At 38.2% G+C, this 24,776-nt stretch overlaps 1 protein-coding gene across 3 annotated transcripts in view; it reads right to left on the bottom strand.

Annotated features, from left to right (window-relative positions):
* LOC107076225 (NACHT, LRR and PYD domains-containing protein 3-like) overlaps positions 1–24,776 on the bottom strand; it is a 109,452-nt gene that overhangs the window by 41,828 nt on the left and 42,848 nt on the right. For 2 of the 3 annotated variants that reach the window (XM_069180152.1, XM_069180154.1), the window contains exons 7-8: positions 15,958–16,131; positions 13,868–14,041 (exon numbers count right to left, since the gene is read on the bottom strand). In XM_069180152.1, the coding sequence (XP_069036253.1) occupies positions 13,868–14,041; positions 15,958–16,131 (348 nt within the window). The remainder of the gene's footprint in view (positions 1–13,867; positions 14,042–15,957; positions 16,132–24,776) is intronic. The other variant, XM_069180153.1, reaches the window with a different exon arrangement.

Raw genomic sequence — 24,776 nt, 5'->3', positions numbered from 1 at the left:
AGTGCTGACCACAGGAATGGGAAACGACATAATGCTACTGGTCACTTTCAACAAGTTTTAGCAACCAAATTAAAACATAGTGCAACAAACCCTATATCATAAGAAACAAGTCAATCTCTACTTCAAGAGTGTGTTTTACATCCTAATCAGACAACATGATCCTTACATATAAGATCATTTTCCTGATGGTGCAGTATACATGATGCCAAAATAATGATACTTGAGTCCTTATTATAGTGGAAATATTGTAACAAGAGCAATGACTTGTCCAAATGTCAAAACCCTGCATCCTTACTGTGAAACAGTAATGAATTTTCCAAAAGCTCATCCCATGACTGAGACATCTGTCCTCTTTGCTGTGTCTCCAGTTTTTCCTGGATTGGCAAAAACTGTGACAGATTGGCTGTGTGTTGCTGGTGAAACTCGCTGTAACTCAGTGAAATCTGACCATGAAGATTTTGCAGAGGTTGAAAACTGATAAAGATTATCTTGTACATACTTGTCCGTAGTCTAATCCTGTGACTAGCTATTGTTTCACTTCAATGGAGATACCAAGAGCATCTCTCCATTGAGAAAGAAAAAATATTTAATGACCCTTTAGCACTTCCATTTCTTGGAAGAACAAAGACAGTGGCACAGAAGGATCAGAAAGAACAGAAAAAGAGAAGATTCTTGAAGTTTTGGAGGAGATTTACAAGAGTGACTGATTAGCTCTCCAGGCTCTCTCTCACGGTCTACATAGAAATATTATTTTAGCAAGTATTATCATCTGTAATGTATAGAAATGTGTTTAGATTTCCATACCACATTTCCATTTGAGAAATTTAAAAAAACTAAGTCTTTTCAAAGGCTGAGGTGTCCTTTTGTATACCTGTCAGTCTGATTGAGATCAAATAAACTGTGATGTTATCAGTGTGTTAGGAGTCCGGCAGCCCAATCTACAGGAGACAGCTAATACAGTGTCAACAGTGGCACTGCCAGTAGCTCACTATGGCTGTTGTTGCATCATCCAGGTGGGGCTGCACATTGGTGGTGGTGGAAGGGATCCCCATTACCTGTAAAGCGCTTTGAGTGGAGTGTCCAGAAAAGTGCTATATAAGTGTAAGCAATTAATTTATTAAAATGAATTAATTAATCTATATAAGTGAACTGAATCTAAGTTCATGTGAAGGGGAAAACAGTCACGGGTCTCAAATGCTTCAATGTGAGATGTCTGCAGGAGGGTAGCAAATTTCAAACTTTAAAAAAAGTCTGGATACAGAAAAGGCACTTAAAAGAGTATTACAGCCTTTTTGTATTTGGAACTTATAGGGAATTGGGTTTTCATAATGGTTTTATTGTTTGGCTACATGTAATGTAAAAACAACCAAATGCACAGGAACAGGCTCATGGTATTCTGTCAGAGAGCTTTAATTCATAGAGGGGAACAAGGCTAGGAGATGCTTGTCACCACTGATTTATTCTCTCAGAGTATAAGACAACAAAAGGATACAGAGGGAGGTGATATAGCAGGAGAACACACAATCAGGCTCTTTATAAAGATGATGTTGTTATATACAGCAGAAATTCAACATCTTTTCCTGTTCTCACAGATGTAATCACAGACGACAGCAACTTTTCAGAATAGGAATTAAACAAAGAAAATTCTGAAGCAATGTTATTGGGGAACCTATATTCGTGGAGACAAAAAATACATTCAATTTACGATAAAACTGGGATAAGATTAAATGTTATTGCAGATTAAATTGCAGTACCCAGAACCCTAGAAAACATTAAAATGTAACTAAAAGGTGGTAGAAAATCAGCTGAAGCCAGACTTCAATAGATGGAAATTGATGCCTCTCTAGCTCTTGGGAAGGACTGAGACAACAAGATTGAATGTACTGTACTTCCAGGATTTCTGTCTTGTTCCAGACCTTCCTTATGCCTCTAAATGACTACTGCTAAAACATCTATTTAATGTGGTTTAAAGTCAGGGACCAATGCTAATTCTCTCAATCTCTCGAAAAGTCTATTCCTTTCTACAGTATATTTTTTTCATAATACTCTTTTTCTTCTATGTGATTACTGTATTAAAATTGCAGAAATTATTTATTTTCACAATGGTTCAAGTTAAATTAAGTATAAAACAAGGTTTCAAGTGAGATGAATACCTCTTCACCATTTTGCTGGGGAGCTGTTACTCAGGTAGTTGAAGCTTTAAGATGAGCTGCACAGAAATAGGACTGTAGATTATTAATAATAATAATAATAATAATAATTGCTTACACTTATATAACAGTTTTCTGGACACTCCACTCAAAGCACTTTACAGTTAATGGGGACTCCTCTCCACCACCACCAATGTGCAGCATCCACCTGGATGATGCAACAGCAGCCATAGTGCACCAGAACACTCACCCCACATCAGCTATCAGTGGGGAGGAGAGCAGTGCAATGAAGCCTATTCATAGATGGGGATTATTAGGAGGCCATGATTTGTAAGGGCCAATGGGAAATTTGGCCAGGACACCAGGGTTACACCCTTACTATTTTCAAGAGATGCCCAGGGATTTTTAATAACCACAGTGTCAGGACCTCCATTTTACATCTCCTCCGAAGGACAGCGCCGGTTTACAGTACAGTGTCCCCATCACTATACTGGGGGATTAGGACCCACATGGACCACAGGGTGAGCGCCCCCTGCTGGCCCCACTAACACCTCTTCTAGCAGCTACCTTAGTTTTTCCCAGGAGGTCTCCCACCAGGTACTGACCAGGCTCACACCTGCTAAGTTTCAGTGAATTGCCATTTGTGAATTGCAGAGTGATATGGCTGCTGGCGATCTGTGAGAGATTTGGGAGAGTTTGAGTGGTGCAGGTTTTACCTGAGATTTTCTTCCCTACCAAATAAAATCAGAGAAATTTGACTTTATCTGACATTACAGGGATATGTTTATACTATCACTTAATTGACAAGGAAGGCAGTGTGGCATTTGAACACCATCAGTATCACTTTTATTAATCAGTTACCCAATTCAAGGTCACAGTTACCCAGAGGCTATCTCAGGAAGCACTGAACACAAGGCAGGACTGAACCCTGGACAGGATGCCAGTCTATCAAAGGGCACACACTCACACCAGTGCCAGCTTTCCCAGAAGTCTATTAACCTGCCAGCATGTTTGTGGACGGTGGGAGAAAACTGCATCACCAGACATATTTGGGGAGAACATACAAACTCCATACAGATAATACCCCAGGTCTGGGTTGAACCCAGTGATATATCTCCTGCAATTAGCTGATTAACAAATTAAGAGACACACTGATTAAGAGATTAACACATTGATCACAGAAAGAAATCACAGAAGGAATGCAAGAGTTAAGAGTACCATTCAAATGAGAAAAAGGACGTTGGCAGAAATTGAAGAATTTAAAACCATTCAAATCTGTATAAATACAGAAATTCACATTAATGGATAGAGTACAAGTAAAAAGTTCATATTCAATATTGGAAAAAAGACAAACTGCAATCCAAATATGATAAATTTAGGAGCACAAACTGTTGGAAGAATGGAACACCAGGCATATCATAAACATTTTTGGTATGAAAATAAACTGGCGAAAGAGTATTGAAGACAAATTAGGACAAACACCAGATGAACGGCCTTCAGAGGCAGAAAAATACTTGTTTGGAACTATAAGAACTGCAGTCATGAAATAAATCACTAGAAACTGGTTAAAGCTGGACTGACCTTGTGTTCAAATGAACTGGGTACAATTCTCTTCTTATTGACATAACTCACCCTCAACACAACTGCAGGTCTTTTTACATATCCTCCGAAGGACAGTGCCTGTTTACAGTACAGTGTCCCCGTCACTATACTGGGGCATTAGGACCCACATGGATCACAGGGTGAGCGCCCCCTGCTGGCCCCACAACACAACTGCAGGGCTGCTGAAGGCCAGACTAAGTTTAGAGAAGAGACTCAACATGGGAGTCAGACAGGTTCAGGTGCTATAGCAGTGAAAGTGTACCTGAATATCAACACAGAAGTGAAACCATAACCAGAGGTATAACAGTAAATTCATACAGTATATAATACATGGGATCACCTAGGTTCTTGATGTAGCCGATGTTGTGGCCCACTTCAGTCAATTGCACAAAAAATTAAACTTCTAATTTGGCGGTGCCTCCACCAGAAACAGCCCTCAATTTGTGACTAAATTAGACTTTTCAGAAATTTCAACTGTAATTCTACCAGTGATCACAAGATGACTTCACAACGTTTGTGTGCAAAGTTTTACCTTTTACTAAAATTTATTTTTATAATGCTTTGAGTTATATTAGATGTAAAACATAATAATGTTTTAAGTGAGATGACTACCATTTTGCTGGGGAGCTGTCACTCAGGTAGTTGAAGCTTTAAGCTGAGCTGCACAGAAGTAAGACTGTAGATTTGGGAGAGTTTGAGTGCTGTAGGATTTACCTGAGGTTTTCTTCCCTCCCAAATAAATCTAGACTGAAGTTTGCCCAGAAATTTGACTTTATCTGTCATTACAGGGATATGTTTATACTGTCAGCTAATTGACAAAGTGGTAGTGCAGCATTTGAACACCATCAACATCACTTTTAATAAACAATTATCTAGTTCAGGGTCACAGTTACCCAGAGCCAGTGCCAGTGGGCACAAGGCAGGATTGAACCCTGTACAGGATGCCAGTCTATCAAAGGGCACACACTCACACCAGTGCCAGTTTTCCCAGAAGTCAATTAACCTACCAGCATGTTTGTGGACTGTGGAAGAAAACTGGAACACCACACAAACATGGGGAGAACATACAAACTCCACACAGATAGCACCCCAGGTCTGGAATTAAACCCAGGGCCCCAGTGAGATATCTGCTGCAATGAGCTGATGGAAGCAGTAACCTGGAGACTGAGTCCAGGCGCAGGCTCTGCTGGAAGCAAGCAGGGGAGGCAAAAGTGAAACTAGAGACCCGATCAAAAATGCAGGGCTTAAGCTGAGAGGAATTGATTAAAGTACCAGGGAGAGTCTGAAGGAGAGTCATTTAACATGTAGGGTTCAAAGCTCAGGGATCACTGCAAGACGTGGTCAAACAGGCAAGGTTAAAGCACAGGGAGAGGAGAAAACACTGAGGACATTCAAAGCTGGGAAGAAGTAATTGAGACTAAAATAAGACATTAACATATTGATACATTTTGCATACCTTACTTGCTTCTACAGACAAATCTTTTCAGATGTATATAAAATAGAAGAAAACACAAGAGGAATACAAGAGTTAAGAGTAAGATACAAATGAGAAGTTGGGGTTGGGCCTCCCACAGTAATTGAGGAATCTAAAACCATTCAATTCTGTATAAATCCACCAACTTTAACTCAAGGAGAGAATATGAGTAAAAAGTTCATATTCAATATAGGAAGACACACCAATTACAAGCCAAATATGATAAATTTGAATCACAAACTGTTGGAAGAATGGCCAAAATTAGTGATAAGTGAAATGATTTAATCAATTAATCTCTTTACTGTGCACGTTTAAATCTGCTTAATATTGAATATTTATATGGGATTTTACAACTAAACAGAAATTCTAGTAGCTAAGCATAAAAAGAAGAGGAGCATAATGCATCTGATGGTCATAAACTATATTATTTTAGGAACATAAACATATTATGTAAACTGTATACAGATAGAGCCATTCAAAATGCACGAAGTACGCTGCGGTAAAACGGCGTGGTGCATCATAATGCATCATACCGCAGTTATTATAATAGTATCCGGAATCATCTTGTTAAACCGACAGGTGGAGCTAATAAAGTTTATATGGCTGGTATTGGTATTTTAAAGAAAAATACACACCAGTATTCCACTTTCTCCCTAAACATTTTAAGCATGAAAGTCTTTAATGTAGTTATTTTGGAAATATTTTTACGTCCTCCTTCTGACAATATTAAGTTTATATACTTTCTGAAAAGTGATAATGTTTCAACCTTTTTTGTGAATTTGCTCGTTATCGGCATAAACAAAAGCATTTTAGAATTTGATTAACAGGGAATATATTATGGAATCACGTATTTAAAGAATTTAATATAATATATTTATATTCATGTACTGTCTGACGGAATAAACTGAAGAGTTAGTTAATGCGACACAGAACATAATATTAATAATGTAGTGCTTTCAGGCTCACACTCTAACAGCTGGGGAATCGAACCCAAGCCTCCAGCATCACTCAACAAGGAAGCAGCCAGTTGCGCTACAGTGAGATTCACCTTCAACTCTGACGGACCAGGTCCCTCCTATTCATATGAAAGGCAGTGACGTCACCGCGCTGGCAAGCCCTCATCAAAGCTTAACTCGTTTAGAGCACCATACATTACAAACTCCAAGAGTTTCATTTTGAGCTCACACCTGAAGAAGGCTTCACAGCCAAAATGTTACGTTTTCTCTCTTCAGCATAGAATAAACCTATTACTTGTTCTTTTGCAGACTACGCAGGCTAACGTGGCTATGCCACCTGAAGTAGTGTTGTACAGTGATAATAGATGTGGGTGATGTTTTCCCCATTAAACAATGTGCTTATTGCACAAATCCTGCTAAACTAAAAATAAGACACAAGAAGAGTATAATTGGATAATGTTGTGAGGATCTGGTGGAATTTCTCTGTAAACTGAAGAGTTATAGAGGAGACACATACTGTATCACCTCTTTATACACTTGTAAAAAGAACATTTCACTCAGTGGGCGATGCATTGTTATCTCAATCACTTGCTAATTCGTTTTATACCACGAGAAGACAGGAGAATGTGATTGTACTGTATCTGTACGGAATGTGTGTTGCGTTAACAAAATTAAAGTGTTGAAAATGTATAATTAAAAAGTAAAAAAAAACTTTAAGCTTATGCAAAGATTCTAAGATGATCATGAGGAAGTGTATTGCATGTCTAATGGTCTTACCCCATTACACCCGGTTTGATTAAAATCGCATGTTTAATTACTTTTATTGATTCACAATCTGATAAAGATGGTGCGTAATTGCGCATCAATCAAAACCCTGTTTCCCTGACTGTCAGAAAAAATAATTAGCTCACTGATACGTTTATGTAGAGGTTGTGGAAATTCTTTAAAATGCATTTGGTTTGAAGGCTTTCTGTGTTTTCCTTGCGAAGATATGGACATAAGAATATTCGTGCGTGGTAAAAAAAAAGGCATAAAAATAAGCTTGGAAAATGATTTTTTAAATTTAAAAAATAAAAATAAAAAATGAAATATAATGTGTTCCTGTTTAACTTATACATTGCATGACTTTTAAACCTATAAAAACAGGTTTTGCTAGTTAATAACCACTTTTTATGTGCAAAAAATGGCTGATTTTTCTTCCTCGTGATCAGCTTAGAATCTCTGTGTATGCTGTAAGGTTTGTACTCCTTAATTAAACGTTTAAAATACACAAATTTCATAAAGACAACACACATTTCGAATAGAAAAAATCATATTCTGTTGTCTTCCTGGTATGTAGAACAGATCAGCAGGTCTTTTTCTCCCAATCAGAGGCTCTGAAAACAGCGTACCACCCACTTCGCTCCGTCAGAGGGGGGCCAACACCGAGAGAGGGAGGAAGCGCTGAGCTCTTTATTGCACAATGGCCGTTCTGCGTCTGCATTCATAACTTAGTGCTTAAAATTAAACAATGTAAATGTAAATCATTTTCTTTGACTTCTAAGTCCCTTAATTATCATTAAGCACAGGTTTCTCACCACTTAGACTACTTTTTGATACCATCATTAGACAAAGCAGGAACTTGTTGTACTTTCTAATGACATTACATGTGGAAAGATTACAGATTTTAATTGTCTTTTATTTTGTTATACATTTTAGAAAAGTTTCATCTATACATGCACCACAAAACTATTCTCGATTGTATTTCTTAATACTATGTTACATTTAGTTCATTGTTTTGAATACATCTAATTTAGAAAGTTAGGTGTTAGCATAAACTATAAGTAATCAATAATATTAAATTTAGCAATAAATTGTTGCACTTTTCCCCACATCTTGTAATACCATATTTTTATTGTTCAAATATGCATTAAATCTGACTATCAGAAAACAAGTTAAATACAAAATTAAAGAACAATAGGGTAAAATATTCAAAATATTTTGCTAACAATGTTAATTTCTTTATAAAAATAAAATGTATTAACTAAGCAATAAGATGGCAAAGTTGTTAGTATGTTTTTTTTCATAAATACAACAGAACCAGATGTCTCAGTGGCTTTCAAAATTAAATTATGCATGCATACCTCTGAACTAGAATTATAACGAAGCAATCCACGCATTTCTAATGGTGGCCAAGTGGCATTGCTATCTTGCAGTACTGGGGCCCTAGGTTCAATTCCTGCTGTCCTGTGTGTGTGGAGTTTGCATGTTCTTTTTGGGTTCCGTGTTTTTTCTCCATATGTGTGATATGATTTTCTCTTGCACTCCAAGAGAAAGGTAAATTGGCTTATGGGAAAACTGGCCCTGATGCGTGTGTGTTTGTGTCTGTCTGTCCTGTGATGGACTGGCGCTATGTCCTGGGTGTATTCTGCCTTGTGTCCGTTGCTTACTGGGATAGGCTCCAAATCCTCTGTACTGGATAAAGAGATTAGAAAATGGATGGAAGTAAAGGCACTGTGTGGATGGAACTACAGTACACACAGTGTTAGAAACCCACTATGAGATGGCAGCATATCACTGAGGATAAATTATTTTATAGTGCTGGCTTAAGGAAACAGCCTTTCCACCTCTCTTGCACATCAGTATCCATACCTAGTTAGTTATTTAAACAAATTGCCTCTAAATATAAACATCTTAAGATGCTGGCTCTGTGGATCAGCATCAGCTATGTTTGCCCAACCCTTCATTTCATGTGCATCCAACACACAATTCAATGCTAGCAACTACACAAAATGTAAAATACAATCCTCATTTCAGGATCTACAGTATGGAAACATACAGTCTGTTAACTTCATCATCTTCCTCTGCAGTCTATAACATATCCTGTCATTTTGTCAAAAGTATGCCTAACCCCATTAGGAAGTGTTCTTATTATCAGTGTATTCCTCAACTTTCCCAAAATTATCTTTTTCCTACCTACATCACTAGTCTTACATCCTGCAATAACTCAGCCAACACTTAAATCCCTAAAAACTGCTTGTGTTAATTTGTTTAAATCACAAATATCATATGTTAATACCAGCCATGTAGTACTCTGCATTTGGAAAAATAGTTTCTTTTAAAGGGAACTAGACAAATCAAGAAAGGCATTTTTTCTAGAATTAATAAATGCACATCCAGTTCACTGGGGTAATAAAATCCACACTGAACAATCTCCAATATGTTCAGAATTGGACAGCCAGAATCCTGATCGGGATGCCTTACGCCCGTCTTCAAGTCCTTGCACTGGCTTCCTATCAGGTTTCGAATTTTGAGTCAACTTCTAAATCCTCAATCCATCTGACTCTGGTCTTCTAGCTGTCCTCGAGAACATCTACACTCTGTGGATAACAGGACCTTCTCTAGCTGCACCCTAAAGCTCTGAATTTGTATCCCCAATGATATCAGAGTCACCTCCCCTGAGTGCATTTAAATTTAACCTCAAAACCTCTCTTTTCAGAAGACATAGTGTCTGTATATCTGCTTCATGTTCTAATTTTGGTAGCACTTCTAACTGCTTGTCTTTCTTATACAGTATGTATTTACTTTGTAATCTGTGGTCCTTATAACTGTTTTTACACCTGCTATATTGTTTTGAGATGCCACTTTTAAAGGTACTATATAAAATAAAGCTTTTTATTATTGTTATAGAGAAACATGATCAGATTTTCCCTGGTTCAGAAAAAAATATACTAGTTTGTCACACTTCTTACACCCTCTTGCTAAATGGCTTTTCATACTAATCTGATCAATCTAACTGCCTATTTTCTGTGATTTCTATATCCTGCTAGATTTATAATTATTCTGAAAATATTCTTCTTGAAATGACTCATTTCTAAATTCCTGTTTTCACTGTTAGCATCTTGCAGCCACTCTGCGACAAAATATACACTGAGCTCAAACAGACAGTTCATCCTGCTACCAACATTGAACAAACAAAATCTTTAGATTTCTAAGTTTATGTCTTTATTTAGTGGTTTCATTATTGACGAAGGCTAAACTTTCTTGGAAAAATGTATTTTACGTGTTGCAAAAAACTGACTTGCTTTAACAAAACATATTTACAAATCCTTTCACCTGCTCCATTTCTAAAACATTTTTCTCACGTGCATTTTTGAATTTTTTACAACTCTAGCACTTTAACATCCTTAATTTTCATTTGCCTTAATTTAAAAAATATCCTTTGCCCAGCCTAAGAGGGGGGGTTTGCTCCCACAGCTGACACTCCTCCATACACTTAAGTGAAAATTTAATAATACCAATGTAAAAGTCATTTTTACAATTTGTTAATAATAAAAATGTTAAATTCTCTAAAGCTTTTTTTAGTCAAGTATGATAATTCACACAGGGAGCTGTGTAAGCATGCGCAGGCAGCAAAAGATCAGCTAAACAAGGAAGAAAATGCTTTCAGAGAAAACAGTGTTTCAGTTGTGAAGAATACAGATCACCAATTAAATTTCAGCCTAAACCTGTCCCCACACATCCTGCCCCCACTGCAATTAGAAGATACACAAGGCACTGAAAGCGTCACAGTACTGGAGATGATCAGGTGTTTTGCAGACATAAGCATAGTACATAATTCAGGTTTTTTTAACTTACACCTGGAGTGCACCAGATATTAGATCTTGTTTATATTAAAGTTACATCAATGGACAGTGGTGGACTGTGCGCTATTTTGTCAGAAACCTTCTAATCTGCTTAACAACTGTAGATAACATTATTTTATTTCTGTATGGAATCCGTTTTAAGTTTACAAAATTAAAGTAAAATAAAAATAAAAGGAACAAGCAATAGGTTTATTCCATGCTGTAAAGAGAAGAGAGAAAACGCAATGTTTTGGCTGTGAAGCCTTCTTCAGGTGTGAGGGTCCTTTTTTTTGAAACAGTCGTATTTTCATACCGTCGTTTGAGTCTTTGTGTAAGCTGTAAGTTCTTTTTACTTCTTAATTAAACTTTTGAAACACTTTCCGCGCATTCCGTACAGAAATTAAATTATGTTTTCTACAGGTGTTAAGCAGATTAGCAGGTTGCTGACAAAATAGCGCACCGTCCCCCACTGCGCAGTATAACTTTAAACGGACAGGAAAATGAGCATTTTCAGAGAGCAATTATGTTATGTTTATGCAGAATAAGTTAATAGATTTATGAGCAATCTAATTTCTTATTCGTTTAAACAGTGACATTTCAGCTGCATACTCAGGTGAGCCCAAAAGTGCTACATTATTAATAACGTCTTCCATGTCGCAATAATTATTGTTAACATTGAAATGTTCTTTTTTACAAGTGTAAAAAGAGGCGATGGGCATTCAGGTAGATTGCCAGGGAAAAGGATTTGTAAATATATTTTGTTAAAGCAAGTCAGTTTTTTGCAAAACATAAAAGACATTATTTCCAAGAAAGTTTAGCCTTTGTCACTAATGAAACCACTAAATTGGTTAAAATGGGGACAGGTGAAGCAGGCAGAGGGAAGGGGGAGGCATCTTCCCACCTCTATGACTAAAGAAAGTGTCAAAGAGAAATGTCTTGAGCGACATACAGAGCCAAAAACGTTTGGTGCGGTTTTCTTTGCTTTAAAGGTACACTCCTTGTGGATGAATTTTCACCTCAAACGTTTGCCCACCAGCTAACACAGAGAAGCACACTGTACAAAATTTACTTGCAAGAATAGCGTTTACAAACAAAAAAAAAACAGTTTTATACTACACAGTGTATTAAAACACACTATGGTCACTACACGGCCCACTAAACCTCTTTCCCACAATTTCACGGGGGGCAAGGTCACGTAGCTGATTCACAGCTGGATACTAATTTTTCTGGTAAAAATTCAGATATTTGTCAACATATTTACTAAAATTAACCATCTCAGTATTTCTGCAAAATTAAAATATTTATGATGAAGGTGGAAGGTTGTGTACGTTTGTAAAACTGAGCAATCTTGCTTTTATAAAATATACCAACTTTTTCACGTTTAATGCTTAACATGCTGTAATACAGTTTACAATGATTAAAAGTCTAAACAGTATACAACTTAAATTCTTATCTCTATTAATATAACTATCAAGTGGTATTAAATAAATACAACTTTTTTGCATAGATGACACTTTTCTCAAATGTATTAAAAAAAATAAAAATGATTACAATCTAATTTTCCCACGTGTGATCCCATTAGGAAATACATTACACTCCTGCTGTGTTTAACGATGGTATGAAAAATAAATCTAAATGATGAGAAAGCTATGCTTAAAGTTACCTTAGGGACTTAAAAGACAAGATAACGAGTTACAATGCATTGTCAGATTGTGAATCAATAAAGGCATTTAATTAAACACGCGTTTGCGATTTTAATCAAAATGGGGGTAATGGGGATAAATAAAGCACATGCCTAGCCCATTAGGCCACAGAAGTAATCAAATGGGAAGGAGTGAAACTGATACAGACATTTCCAAAGAAAGTGTACTACTGTGATAATTTTAGCTATAGTATATGAATATAATTATATCTTTATTAATTTCTTTAGATAAGCAATTCCACATTATATTCCCTATTAATCAAATTCTAAAAAGTATGCGTGTTTTTACTGTAATAACGAGCATATTCGCAGAAAATGTTCAAACACTATAATTTTCTACAATGTATATAAACTTAATATAGTCAGAACAGGCACATAAAAACGTTTCCAACATACCCACATGTAAGACTTTGATACTTAAAATGTTTAGGAATACTGGTGTTTTTTTATTTATTTAAACTACCAATACCAGCCATATACAGTTTACATAATACGATTATGTTCCTAAATTAATATCGTTTATGTGCATGTGAAAGGCATGGTGAATAAGAGATTTTCAAAACTTAATTTGTATGATTGGAAATCAATATGTGATCAGAAGTGCTTTGGTGTTACTTTTTGTCAATTAAAAAATAAAGTATTTTCGTTTACAAAGACGGTTACAAAAAAAGTGGACCACGGTAATACATTGAGTTTACAGCTTGTCCAAGGTCATTCATTATTAATACTATTAGTAATATCTTCGGAAAGACTTTGATGCATAAAATATTTCTGCATAATTATAATATTTATGATGCAGGTGGAAGATTGTGTACTTTTGTCCAACTGAGTAATCTTGCTTTTATGAAATATACCAAATTTTTAATGTTTAATGATTAACATGCTGTAATACACAGTTTAAAATTATTAAAAATCTAAAGAGTATACAACTTAAATTCTTAATTTGAAAAAGACTGTCCTTCAGCAGTGATTGGGATTTGAAATCATGTGTTTTCGTCTCAAATGCTGTACATAAGACGTTAAGCTTTATTAGCTCCACCTGGCAGTTTTACAAGGTGATTCCTTGTTTTACCGCAGTGTACTCCGTGCATTTTAAATGGCTGCATCCCTATATACAGTATGTGTAAAAAAGTTGGGCAAAGTGGGAAAGATTGCATTTCGAGATGTCTAATATGTCATGTTAATATGTAATGAGATGTTAACAAAGAAACCACACACAACAACTTGTATAAAATCACGTAGCAGTTTTTAAATCTTTCTATATGCCCTCCTTCTTTCTCGTTTTGTAGGTGTTAATTTGTTGATGCATGTGAAAAAGCAAATGTTGTGTCTCAGCATTAGCACATAAAAAAACACAAAAATCACCAGTGTTCACTTACCACAGTGTTGTTAATTTACAGTTGGGATCCCTCAGAGCTGCAGACAACAGTTTCACTCCTGAATCCCCCAGCTTATTGTCACTCAGAAAGAGTTTTCTCAGACTGGAGTGTTGAGACTGAAGAACAGAGGCCAGATCTTCACAACATCTCTCTGTTAGTCCACACTCACTCATCCTGCAGACAAAAAGACAGGCGCACAGCTGAACATCTGCACAGCTCGTCCAAATCATTGTTTCAATCATTTAGATCCTACATTAGTAGTAACCTCCGAGAAGCAGTGCAGACAGAATCTGACATTATTCTGACATGAAGCAAAACTTAAAAAAATGGAAATTAATTTCTCCCTTGCTCTTGGGAAGGATTGGGACAACAAGAATGAATGTACTTCCAGGATTTCTGTCTTCCTCCTTATTTCTGTCTTATGCCCCTCAATGACCATTTCTAAAACGTCTGTGTATTTTATGTGGTTTTAAGTCAGGGTGCCATGCTATTTCTCTCAACCCTCAAAACAACTATTCCTTTCTTGAGTTTTTTTTCAATACACACTATTTTCTAAATGATTAATGTATTTAAATTGCAGAATTTAATTATTTTCATAATGCTTTGAGTTATACTAGGTGTAAAACATAATGTTTTAAGTGAGATGAATACCTCTTCACCATTTTGCTGGGGAGCGGTCACTCAGGTTGTTGAAGCTTTAAGCTGAGCTGCACAGAAGTTAGACTGTAGATCTAGGAGAGAGTTCTGTAGGTTTTACTTGAGGTATTCTTCCCTCCCAAATAAATCTAGACTGAAGTTTGCCCTGAAATTTGACGTTATCTGTCATTACAGGGATATGTTTATACTGTCAGCTAATTGAAAAAGTGGTAGTGCAGCATTTGAACACCATCAACATCACTTTTAATAAACAATTATCCAATTCAGGGTCACAGTTACCCAGAGCCTGTCCCAGGAAGCATTGAACACAAGGCAGGATTGAACCCTGGACAGGATGCCAGTCTATCAAAGAGCACACACTCATACCAGTGCCAGCTTTCCCACAAGTAAAACTGGAACACCACACAAACATGGGGAGAACATACAAACTCCATACAGATAGCACCCCAGCTCTGGAATTGAACCTAGGGCCCCAGTGTGATATCTCCTGCACTGAGCTGATGGAAGCAGTAACCTGGAGACTGAATCCAGGTGCGGGCTCTGCTGGAAGCAAGCAGGGCAGGCAGGAGAAAGTGAAACTAGAGACGCGATCGAAATGGAAGGGTTGAGCTGAGAGGAACTGATTAAAGCACCAGGCAGAGTCGTTTAACATGCAGGGTTCAGAGCACAGGGATCAGTGCAAGACCTGGTCAAACAGGCAAGGTTAAAGCACAGAGAGAGAGGAGAAAACACTGGAAAAATTCAAAGCTGAGAAGAATTAAATGAGACTAAAATAAGAGGTTAACATACAGTATTGATAAAGTTTGCATACCTAACTCACTTCCACAGCTACATCCTTTCAGATGTATATAGAATATTAAAAAATACAGAAGGAATACAAGAGTTAAGAGTAAGATACAGATGAGAAATTTAGGCTGGCCCAGTCTTCAAAATCTTGAAGAAATATACAACAATCCTTATTAGGAGTCTTTTTTCTTCTGGGACAAACACCAGATGAGCTGCCTTCAGAGGCAGAAAGATACTTGTTCAGAACTGTCAAGACGGCAGCCATGAAATAAATCACTAGAAACTGGTTAAAGCTGAACAGACCTTGTGTTCAAATGAAGAAGGACTCTATGAATGAAATCTCAAAGACAATGTTACCCACAGAATTATAAATCAACAACAACGTAAACATATGTGTAAAAAGATGGGCAAAGTGGGAAAGATTGCATGTCGAGTCTCTCAGTAATGAGATATTACCAAAGAAGCCAGAGACAAGAACTTGTATAAAGTTGTGTAACAGTTTTTTGTCTTTCTGTATGCCCTCTTTCTTTCTTGTTTCGTACTTCCTAGGTGTTTCTTTCTGATGCATGAGAAAAAGTGATTGTTGTGCGTTTCAGAATATCTACATCAAACAATAAAAAACAAAGAAATCACCAGTGTTCACTTACCACAGTGTTGTTAATTTACAGTTGGGATCCCTCAGAGCTGCAGACAGCAGTTTCACTCCTGAATCCCCCAGGTTATTTTTATCCAGATCCAGCTCTCTCAGACTGGAGTGTTGAGACTGAAGAGCAGAGGCCAGATCTTCACAACATCTCTCTGTTAGTTTACAGCTCTCCATCCTGCAGACAACAAGACAGGAGCACAGCTGAACATCTGCACAGCTCATCCGCATCTTTCTGTCCAAGTCTTCACTCCAACACCCAGCTCAGCAGTAATATACAACAATATGGATGAGGATGATGAAGATAACACCTTCAAAATTTGGGTTCCAGGAGGAAGAAGAAAGATGAGAAGAAATTCTCAGGAAGGGAGACAGTAATAGGGAGACACATGGAGCTACAGTGACTGGAAATGGGAAACAGAAACAGAAAGACTTTGACTTTAACCATAACAAAAATTGGTTCACATTTATTATTATATTTTATTATGATGGCATCTTCTTATAGTTATTTTAGTTACAGTGTTGTTGTTTTTCTTCAAATGGTTTATTAATCCCAAATTTAAATGACCAATACTGGAGTAAGTGGACTGGAGATTCTGATGTTTGTAGATATTTTGAGAAAAACAACTTTCCCATTTAAAGAAAATAAACCGTTTGAATAAAAAAACAGGGTTTTAACTATACAAAAAGTAATAAAAAGAATTAAAAAAATGATCATGAAACTAAACAAATCTCATCCCTTGCAAAACTATACAACACTGCACACGTTTTACACATGAAAGCCTCTCTACACAGACTCCCACATGTAACATAGTCAAAACACACCAACACCTTCAGACAAGAGTCTACAGTTTTACTCGAGGAATTCTAGAGACATTCTGCTCTTCACCAACCCCTCAAACACTCCCCTCCTCTACAGACCCTCCACCTGAGACTGTGTTAATCCTGCTCTTGTAGAAGAGGAGTTGGGTCTGGCCCAGCAGAAAGTGCACTGGGTACAATTCTCTTCTTACTAACATAACTCACCCTAAACACAACAGCAGGGCTGCTGAAGGTCAGAATAAGGTTAGAGAAGAGGTGGATCAAGAGACTCAACATGGGAGTCAGACAGGTTCAGGTGCTATAGCAGTGAAAGTGTACCTGAATATCAGCACAGAAGTGAAACCATAACCAAAGGTACAACATTAAATTCATACAGTATTTAACACATGGGATGACCTAAGTTCTAAATGTGACCAATGTTAATGTTCTTAATGTTGCATAACAAAATGATTCTTTTAAATTGGCAGTGCCTCCACCTGAAACAGACCTGAATCAATCTGTGAGTATATTAGGCTTTTGGGACACATACTGCAGCCTACTGCTAATGTAGCAGTACTGCCAAATTGTAATGTACTGCTAGCTACATTAAGTGACACTAGCTTGGCAGCACCTTTCAAAATGAAATGAAAGCCTAAACCCTGCTTAAGAAAAAAAATTCCTGGACCAGGTAAAGTCAACTTTAGCAAAGACATGCTAACGTAGCAGTACTGCCAAATTGTACAGATGCAGCCATTCAAAATGCGCGGTAAAAACCCGCGGTACAGTAACCTACCCACAAGCCACCGCAGGGCACCGGAGGGCACCGCGGTAAGTGATTGGCTGGCCAAAATGACCGACAGGGGCACTCGTGGTGCATTGGTTGGTAGTGAAAAGATTTAATCATTTAATGTCTTTACTGTGCACATTTTAATCCACTTAGTTTTGAATATTTATATGGAATTTTACCACTAAAGGGAAATTTTAGTAGCTGAGCATAAAAAGAAGAGGAGCATAACGCATCTGAAGGTCATAAACGATATTAATTTAGGAACATAAACATTACTGTATGTATATAAACTGTACTGTGTATGGCTGGTCTTGGTAGTTTAAAGAAAAAATACACACCAGTCTTCCATTTCTCCCTAAACATTTTAAGCATGAAAGTTTTATGAAACGGTACCCAAATATGCGATTGCTGTATAGAATGAATTTTAATTTTAAAAAATTATTTAACACGAAAATTAAGCTGTTTACATCTTCCGCCTGAGAACAGTCACCCGTTGCTACCCAACGCAGAAACACAGCCACTAACTAGCAAAGAGAGGACATTAGCTAGCCAATATGATAAAGAAATAAATGATTATTTTGTTTATTTCTTTTGCACATTTATTTGAACATTTCCATCGATTGTACAAGCACTTGGAAACTGTCCAATCCCTAGTTCATCAGGCATTTTACCGGTCTTGCGCCGGTCTACGTCTTCTAGGATAAAATGCCAGCGAACTCTTGTTTTTATGTCCACTATAACAGACAATCTCCTTTGCTTTTAACCAAGCGTTTAATAATTTCCTAAAATGAAATGATTTACTTTATTTCCCTCACGGGATCAATAAAAGTATCTATCATCTGTCTAAACTATGGGACAGAATTCTGGGGTCTCCCCATACCAGAGATTATGGTAGGGCTTCAGAATGGTGATTGGCTGACACCATCTGACACCCCTCTGATTGGAGAAAAAAGACGTGCTGGTTTGCTATACATACTGTACCAGGAAGAGGATTTCTTTCTATTCAAAACGTGTATTTTAAAAGTTTAAGAAGTAAAAACCTTACAGCGTACACAGATTTCTAAACTGATCAGGATGTTCACCGCTCTGTCCAGCAAATTAATAATAAACTTTATTTTATATAGCGTTTTAAATGAATAAGTAATTAGATTGCTCATAAACCTAATCACTTGCTTTTTCTTTTTATTTAGGCTCAGATTTCAACTATAGATCGTATTATTAATAACCATAATAACAACCAACCAACAAAAACAACCATATAAACATAAAACCAACCAAAAACAAAAACAAACAAAATAGATAACAACCACAATACAAAATCAAATATATTGTAACGCAACGGGGGCTCAGGCGGGCGACCTTGCCGCATCAGGTCAGCCCCACACTGTCCGGGGCTCAAACCCAGGACTTCCGCGTCTCTCTACAGCGACCTAGCCCCGTGAGCTAAAGAGAGATCTCTCCACAGCCCAGTAGCTGTAGTCCTGCTATCACAGGGAAGGGCGGTGAAGTCACCTGCTCTGGTACGCCGGCTCTTACACAGTGCCTGTCAGCCGTAAGCGTTACAATATCAAACCATTTTACTCTCACAAAGTCCTCCAATTATCATAATCCCGCCCCTTATGCAAAACCAAACCTTCCTCCCATCCCAGTTTATCCTGTTTATCATAAACAAAATCCACCTCAATTTTCAACATAAAGCATTACACAAAATCAATACCTCAACACTCCATACTCAACAACGATAATTCACAAACAGCCAGAACATGTAACTACACATTCCCAAACATACCTAATTTCCATAGCCCCGCCCCTTATGCAAAACCAACATCCCTCCCCTGTTCTCTCCCTCCCCTGGCGGTTGTAATTGTTTTTATTTTCAAATAAATTTTATCAAAGTCATGTATTTTAAAAATCTTAAGATTTTTATATTTATGTCTTTATTTAGTTTTTTCATTAGTGACAAAGGCAAAACTTTCTTGGAAAAATGTCTTTTATGTAAACCATGTTTGCTATTAATTCATTCAGGGCTAAAATATGTTCATTGTCTTCTAATGAAAGAAGGGTTCCTTTCGCCGTAGTCGGGAGCCTAGCCTTTAATTAGTAAGTACTGTACTTACTGGGTTTTTGAGGGGGGGGGAGGTGTCTTTCGCTGGAAATCTCACCTCCTACTTTGAAAATACCCATGAAACCGGTTCAATTCGTCACAGCCAGCACTCCTGCAGAGAGGGGGGTTGTACTTGCAGTGTATACAGTACACGCGTTATGCTCTTCGTTAATGTCTAAGCCGGAACATATCATTATATCTCATTTTGTATTTCTTAAAAAAAAAATCGTTTTCCCAGCCCTACAGTATTGTTTTTAACCTGTAAAGCGCTTTGAGGAGCCACCTTTAAAGGCGCCATATACAATAAAGTTCATTATTATTACTATTGTAAATTTGCTGGACAGAGAGGTGAACATTATTACACAGAAGACAAAGATAGCGATTTACGTTGCATTGTGTATCGTGCTGCTTTAATACAATTTTAAATAATTAAAAGTCTAAACAGTATCAGCTTTATTTATGGGTTTTAAATAAAGGTGATTTAAACGCGATTTAAATCAATATAAATGTTTATATTGTAACGCATAGGTGACTATTCATTGTTATTAAAATGACTTAAATTCGATCATGTTGTGATATTTAGAAATATACATTTGTTTGGTGCGAGTGAAGTTTTATTTAATCTCTGAGCCATACTGATTATTCTGGAAGCCAGTTTCCGCCAGGGAGTAAAAAAAAAAAAACACACTATGGTATTCTCTCCAATGCAGTGCAGTTAAAAACATACCTCTGATGCTGCTCCTAAATGAATATCGTTTATGACCATCAGAAGCTTTATGCTCCTTTTCCTTTTTCCAGTGGGTTGAACAAGGAGAGGCATTTCATGATGTACTTTTCACTGATGAAACAACAGTGGCTCTGGAACAGTTTTCAACCATGTCGTTTTATAAAAAGGGGAGATATGTACACGTTACTGAAGCTAAAAGTTTAGCCTTTGTCACTAATGTAACCACTAAATAAAGACATATAGAAATCCCTACGTTACAGACTGTATATGGCTGGTATTGGTAGTTTAAAGAAAAAATACACACCAGTATTCCACTTTCTCCCGAAACATTTTAAGCATCAGAGTCTTACATGTGTTTATTTCGGAAACGTTTGTACGTGCTCCTTCTAACCATGTTACTGTTTACTGTTACTGACCATATTAAGTTTAAGTGCCTGTGGGCACTTTTCCTGTCCGTGGGGGGTTGACTGTCTTTCATTAGAAGGTTAGTCTGTTCTACTCTGAGAATGTAGAGGTGGTGGAAAGTGCCCGCGGTCATTTAATTAGTACTAAAATTCGCACTGATTCCCTTGTGAAGATATGGACATAGGAATATTCGTGCATGGTCAAAAAATGGCATAAAAACGACAAAGTGAAGGCTGTGAAAACATTCACAATGTACTTTATACACAAAGCAAATATACCCCCCCCCCCCCCTCTCTCAATTCAATTCAAGCTGCTTTATTAGCATGAAAGATGGGTACAATCAGTGTTGGGTATTTACTTTGCTTTGAGATGCCACTTTTAAAGGTGATATATAAAATCAAGGCTTTAACTTGCTTTAACTCCGTAAGTCTGAGTTCTTGTGTCTGTCCTATCCGAACCCGAAAGTATTACAATATGTATCTTTATAGCAGGTGGTGTACAGCTTTTTAGTATAGATTACACTTTTCTAAAATGTATTTAAAAAATAAAAAACGATTACAATCTAATCTTTCCACGTTTGATCCCAAAATAAATCTAAACGGGGAGAAAGTTATGCTGAAAGTTTATTAAGATACTTAGAAGACAAAGATATCAATTTATGTTGCATTTGTCTGATTGTGAATCAAAAAACACATATATTTAAACCCGCATTTGCGATTTAAATCAAAACGTTATTTAAATCAATATAAATGTTTATATTGTAACGCCTAGGTGACTATTCATTGTTATTAAAATGACTTAAATTCGATCATGTTGTGATATTTAGAAATATAAATTTGTTTGGTGCGAGTGAGGTTTTATTTAATCTCTGACTCAGTGATGGCCTGGCATGGTGAGGTGCGCTGGCAGCTATGTGGTGTGACACAGTGGTGGCCTGACACGGTGAGGTGCCCTGGCAGCTGTATGATGCAGTGGTGGCCTGGCACGGTGAGGTGCGCTTGCAGCTATGTGACGCAGTGGTGGCCTGGCACGGTGAGGTGCGCTGGCAGCTGTGTGATGCAGTGGTGGTCGGGTATGTAGAGGTGCACTGGCAGCTGTGTGTTGTGACGCAGTGGTGGCCTGGCACAGTGAGGTGCGCTTGCAGGTGGGTGATGCAGTGGTGGCCTGGCACGGTGAAGTGCGCTGGCAGCTGTGTGATGCAGTGGTGGCCTGGCACGGTGAAGTGCACTGGCAGCTGTGTGGTGTGACGCAGTGGTGGCCTGGCACGGTGAAGTGCGCTGGCAGCTGTGTGGTGTGACGCAGTGGTGGCCTGGTACGGTGAGGTGCGCTGGCAGCTGTGTGGTGTGACGCAGTGGTGGCCTGGCACGGTGAAGTGCGCTGGCAGCTGTGCGGTGTGACGCAGTGGTGGCCTGGCACGGTGAGGTGCGCTGGCAGCTGTGTGATGCAGTGGTGGTCGGGTATGTAGAGGTGCACTGGCAGCTGTGTGTTGTGACGCAGTGGTGGCCTGGCACGGTGAGGTGCGCTTGCAGTTATGTGACGCAGTGGTGGCCTGGCACGGTGAGGTGCGCTGGCAGCAGTGTGATGCAGTGGTGGTCGGGTATGTAGAGGTGCACTGGCAGCTGTGTGTTGTGACGCAGTGGTGGCCTGGCACGGTAAGGTGCGCTGGCATATAATGAATATATTCATGTGCATCCAACACACAGTTCAAAACTAGCAACTACACAAAATCTAAAATATGAGCTCTACTTGCCCCTTCCAATACCAACAGTACCAGCTAACTTTAGTAGTGACATTTTCATGGATCTTTTTAACAATAAAATTTACAACATCAGACTTCAGACACAATTAAACAGGCCTAAAAAAAGTCTGGTACAAACATTTTCAGCATGGTGAAACATGGTGAACATTTTCACCACTGCGTCACACCATCCAGCTGCCAGCACACCTCACCGTGCCAGGCCACCACTGCATCACCCAGCTGCCAGCGCACCTCACCGTGCCCGGCCACCACTGCATCACACAGCTGCCAGCACACCTCACCGTACCAGGCCACCACTGCGTCACACCACACAGCTGCCAGCGCACCTCACCGTGCCAGGCCACCACTGCGTCACACCACACAGCTGCCAGCGAACTTCACAGTGCCAGGCCACCACTGCGTCACACCACACAGCTGCCAGCGCACTTCACCGTGCCAGGCCACCACTGCGTCACACCACACAGCTGCCAGCGAACTTCACAGTGCCAGGCCACCACTGCGTCACACCACACAGCTGCCAGCGCACTTCACCGTGCCAGGCCACCACTGCGTCACACCACACAGCTGCCAGCGCACCTCACCGTGCCAGGCCACCTCTGCGTCACCCACCCGCCAGCGCACCTCACCGTGCCCGGCCACCACTGCATCACACAGCTGCCAGCGCACTTCACCGTGCCACTCCCTCACATCCTCAATCCATCTGACTCTGGTCTTCTAGCTGTCCTCGAGAACATCTACACTCTGTGGATAACAGGACCTTCTCTAGCTGCACCCTAGAGCTCTGAATTTGTATCCCCCGTGATATCAGAGTCACCTCCCCTGAGTGCATTTAAATTTAACCTCAAAACCTCTCTTTTCAGAAGACATAGTGTCTGTATCTGCTTCATGTTCCAATTTTGGTAGCACTTCTAACTGCTTGTCTTTCTTATACAGTATGTATTTACTTTGTAATCTGTGGTCCTTATAACTGTTTTTACATCTACTGTATTGCTTTGAGATGCCACTTTTAAAGGAACTATATAAAATAAAGCTTTTTATTATTGTTATAGAGAAACATGATCAGATTTTCCCTGGTTCAGAAAAAAATATACTAGTTTGTCACTCTTCTCACACCCTCTTTGCTAAACGGCTTTTCATCCTAATCTGATCAATCTAACTGCCTATTTTCTGTGCTTCCTCTATCCTGCTAGATTTGCAATTATTCTGAAAATGTTCTTCTTGAAATAACTCATTTCTAAATACCTTTTTTCACTGTTAACATCTTGCAGCAACTCTGCGACAAAATATACACTTAGCTCAACCTGACAGTTCATCCTGCTACCAACACTGAATCAAAAAAAGCTTAAGATTTCTATATTTATGTCTTTATTTAGTGGTTTCATTAGTGACAAAGGCTAACCTTTCTTGGAAAAATGTTTTTTAGGTGTTGCGGAAAAACTGACTTCCTTTAACAAAATATATTTACAAATCCTGCTCCATTTCTAAATCTTTTTGCTCATGTGTATTTTTAATTTTTTACACCTCTAGCACTTTAACATCCTTCATTTTCATTTGCCTTAATTTAAAATTTAATTAATTTAAAAAATATCGTTTGCCCAGCCTAAGAGGGGGGGTTTGCTCTCATTGACAGCTGACTCTATTCCATACATTTAAGTGAAAATTTAATAACGCCAATGTAAAAGTCATTTTTAAAATTTGTTAATAATAAAAATGTTAAGTTCTCTAAAGCTTTCTCAGTCAAGTATGATAATTCACACAGGGAGCTGTGTAAGCATGCGCAGGCAGCAAAAGATCAGCTAAACAAGGAAGAAAACGCTTTCAGAGAAAACAGTGTTTCAGTTGTGAAGAATACAGATCACCAATTCAATTTCAGCCTAAACCTGTCCCCACACACCCTGCCCCCACTCCGTTTAGAATATACACAAGGCACTGAAAGCGTCACAGTACTGTAGATGATCAGGTGTTTCGCAGACATAAGCATAGTACATAATTCAGGTTTTTTTAACTTACACCTGGAGTGCACCAGATATTAGATCTTGTTTACATTAAAGTTATATCACTGGGCAGTGGTGGACTGTGCGCTATTTTGTCAGAAACCTTCTAATCTGCTTAACAACTGTAAATATTATGATTTTATTTCTGTATGAAATTCGTGTTAAATTTACAAAATTCAAGTAAAATAAAAATAAAAGGAACAAGTAATAGGTTTATTCCATGCTGAAAAGAGAAGAGAGAAAACG

The sequence above is a fragment of the Lepisosteus oculatus genome, chromosome 18 (genome assembly GCF_040954835.1).
Source record: "Lepisosteus oculatus isolate fLepOcu1 chromosome 18, fLepOcu1.hap2, whole genome shotgun sequence".
Lineage (NCBI taxonomy): Eukaryota > Metazoa > Chordata > Actinopteri > Semionotiformes > Lepisosteidae > Lepisosteus > Lepisosteus oculatus.
This window is presented reverse-complemented; position numbering and strand designations above follow the sequence as displayed.